Raw genomic sequence first — 2311 nt, 5'->3', positions numbered from 1 at the left:
TGTTTTAATCATATCATATAATATTATAAGGGCTCATATAGTGTGTTTTTTGCATTTTGCATTTTGAAGTGAACTGCCCAATGCCTCAAAACTCATTTTGATTTCTACTTCATTTCAGAATCAGTGTATGAAACCCAAATCAGGAATATTACGAGGCCGGAGGAAGATCTGCAATATCAAATTACACCTTCACATCAAATTCTGGAATAGGATCAACTTCACACGACACATACAGCAGCTGTAATTTAAGAAATGCCTTCAATGTTAATGGGGAACATTCAGTGAATCGGCAGTGTGTCTGAATATGATATAATGTCCAGTAATCATCATGGTTCCACAGCAGGCTTGGTCCCTGGAAATGAAAAATAAAATAAATAAATCAAACATCATGTCAGAGGTCCCCAGTTCATGTGACGTATATGAAAGTGGACTTACATTAGCTCTCAGGTGGAGGCAGACAAGAGTTTCTGCGCGAGCGGCACATGTTTTTCTGTGAAGAAAACCAAGGCACTCTTAAGAAATCCCGTAGTTCACAGATTTTGGCAGAACAATGTGAGCGCATTACAGTGAAGTGTAGACCGTACCTTCTGATGCAGGCGGTAGTGAACGGCTGGATCCGCCAGCCAGGGGTGCTTCAGCGCTTCAGTGGCTCCTAACCTCCAGCTACACACACAGAAAGAAAACACATCGGCCATAAACACAAGGTTTAGGTTCCAGTCCTGCCAAGGATGATCCATGAACTACTGCCACTGCACTGAGAGATGGTGATTCTCGAATATAAAGGATGCAACTAACCACGTCTCTTTAATGCATCTATAAATCTCTCGAGTACCTTTTATCCACCACGAGCAGTTTGGAAATGAAATCCTTGGCTTCTTCTGAGACTTCTGAGAATTCATCCTCCTGGAAGTTCCACTGACAGGCCAAAATGTTGTTCAGCGTCTCATTGTCATCGTCGCCGAGGAAGGGTGACAAACCACTCAGCCTGGAAAATACACGGCATACACAGACAAGACTGTGTAGGATTTACTTGGAACGGATTTTCAATATTGCTAGTACATTTCACAAATAATTGCAAAGAAATGGCAAGTAACACACTGAATTACATGAAAAACTGAAATAAAAATATAAATATGAATAAAAACCTAATAAAATGACAAAAGCACAAAACAAAATAACTAAAACAAACTAAAATTAACATGGAAATAAAAATATGAAAATAAAAACTAAATCAAAATATTAATACATATTATAATAGTATATAAATACTGTACACAATGGTGAACACTGTAAAAATTGATATTTCAAAGTTGTAAATAAAGATAATTGGCGTACATTTTGCAAGAAAATACTATTTCGGTCTTTCTACATTAAAATGTCATGTTTAAGGCAATGTGTTACTTGATATTTTCTTTGTAATTACTTGTGAAATTTACTAGCAATTTCTAAGTAAAAAAAATCAGTGCAGAATTTACTTTGAAACAATTTTCACTCAGAAATTGCTAGTCAATTTTACAAATAATTGCAAAGAAATGGCAAGTAACACACGGAATTAAATCAAAAGCTGAAATAAAAATATTACAAATGATTAAAAGTATAAACCCAAAATATATAAACAAAAACCAATAAAATGCCAAAATTGCTAAATCATTCAAACTAAAATTAACATGAAAACTGAAAATATAAAAAATATGAAAGCTAAGTCAAAATATTAATAAATACTATAATAGTATATAAACACTGAAAAAAAATGATGTAGGATAAACTATTTTCACTCAAATAGCTAATTACAAAGAAATGCCAAATAACACTGAACTGAATGTGAAAATTAGAAAGACTGGAATAGTATTTTCTTGTAAAACACTCATATAATGTTTTATTTATAACTTCAGTGTACATCAAAAAAGTCAGACGTTATTGTTAAATGCCGTATTGTTACATGCTGATTTTAGTTCAGCTAGAACATTTTCCCGTGTTGGTGTGACTCACAGCATGTACGTGATCACGCCCAGACTCCACATGTCTGTGTTGAACGACACAAAATCATAGTTGACCACCTCAGGAGAGAGAAACTCCGGCGTCCCGAAATTCACCCGCAACTTCTCTCTGGGCTGATACCTGAAGAGAATGAACATCTCTTAACTCAGACGCTTTCTTCTCAATGAACAAAGACATCAGTGCAGTGTGCAGTGTTGGGGGTAATGCATTACAAGTAACGTAAGTTACGTAGATTACTTTTTTCAAGTAACTAGTAAAGTAACGCATTACTTTTTAATTTACAAGAGAATATCTGAGTTACTTTTTCAAATAA

General features: G+C 34.7%; 1 protein-coding gene across 2 annotated transcripts in view; it reads right to left on the bottom strand.

Annotated features, from left to right (window-relative positions):
* Window positions 1–12: 12 nt before the first annotated feature.
* The window catches only part of LOC107671735 (myosin light chain kinase 3-like), a 10541-nt gene continuing 8242 nt past the window's right edge, over window positions 13–2311 (bottom strand). For both annotated transcript variants that reach the window (XM_016464682.1, XM_016464683.1), the window contains exons 10-14: window positions 1990–2118; window positions 833–985; window positions 585–663; window positions 436–490; window positions 13–352 (exon numbers count right to left, since the gene is read on the bottom strand). In XM_016464682.1, the coding sequence (XP_016320168.1) occupies window positions 437–490; window positions 585–663; window positions 833–985; window positions 1990–2118 (415 nt within the window). In that variant the 3' untranslated portion in view covers window positions 13–352; window position 436. The remainder of the gene's footprint in view (window positions 353–435; window positions 491–584; window positions 664–832; window positions 986–1989; window positions 2119–2311) is intronic.

This window comes from Sinocyclocheilus anshuiensis, unplaced genomic scaffold (assembly GCF_001515605.1).
Source record: "Sinocyclocheilus anshuiensis isolate Anshui unplaced genomic scaffold, SAMN03320099.WGS_v1.1 scaffold524, whole genome shotgun sequence".
NCBI classification, from domain to species: Eukaryota; Metazoa; Chordata; class Actinopteri; order Cypriniformes; family Cyprinidae; genus Sinocyclocheilus; species Sinocyclocheilus anshuiensis.
This window is presented reverse-complemented; position numbering and strand designations above follow the sequence as displayed.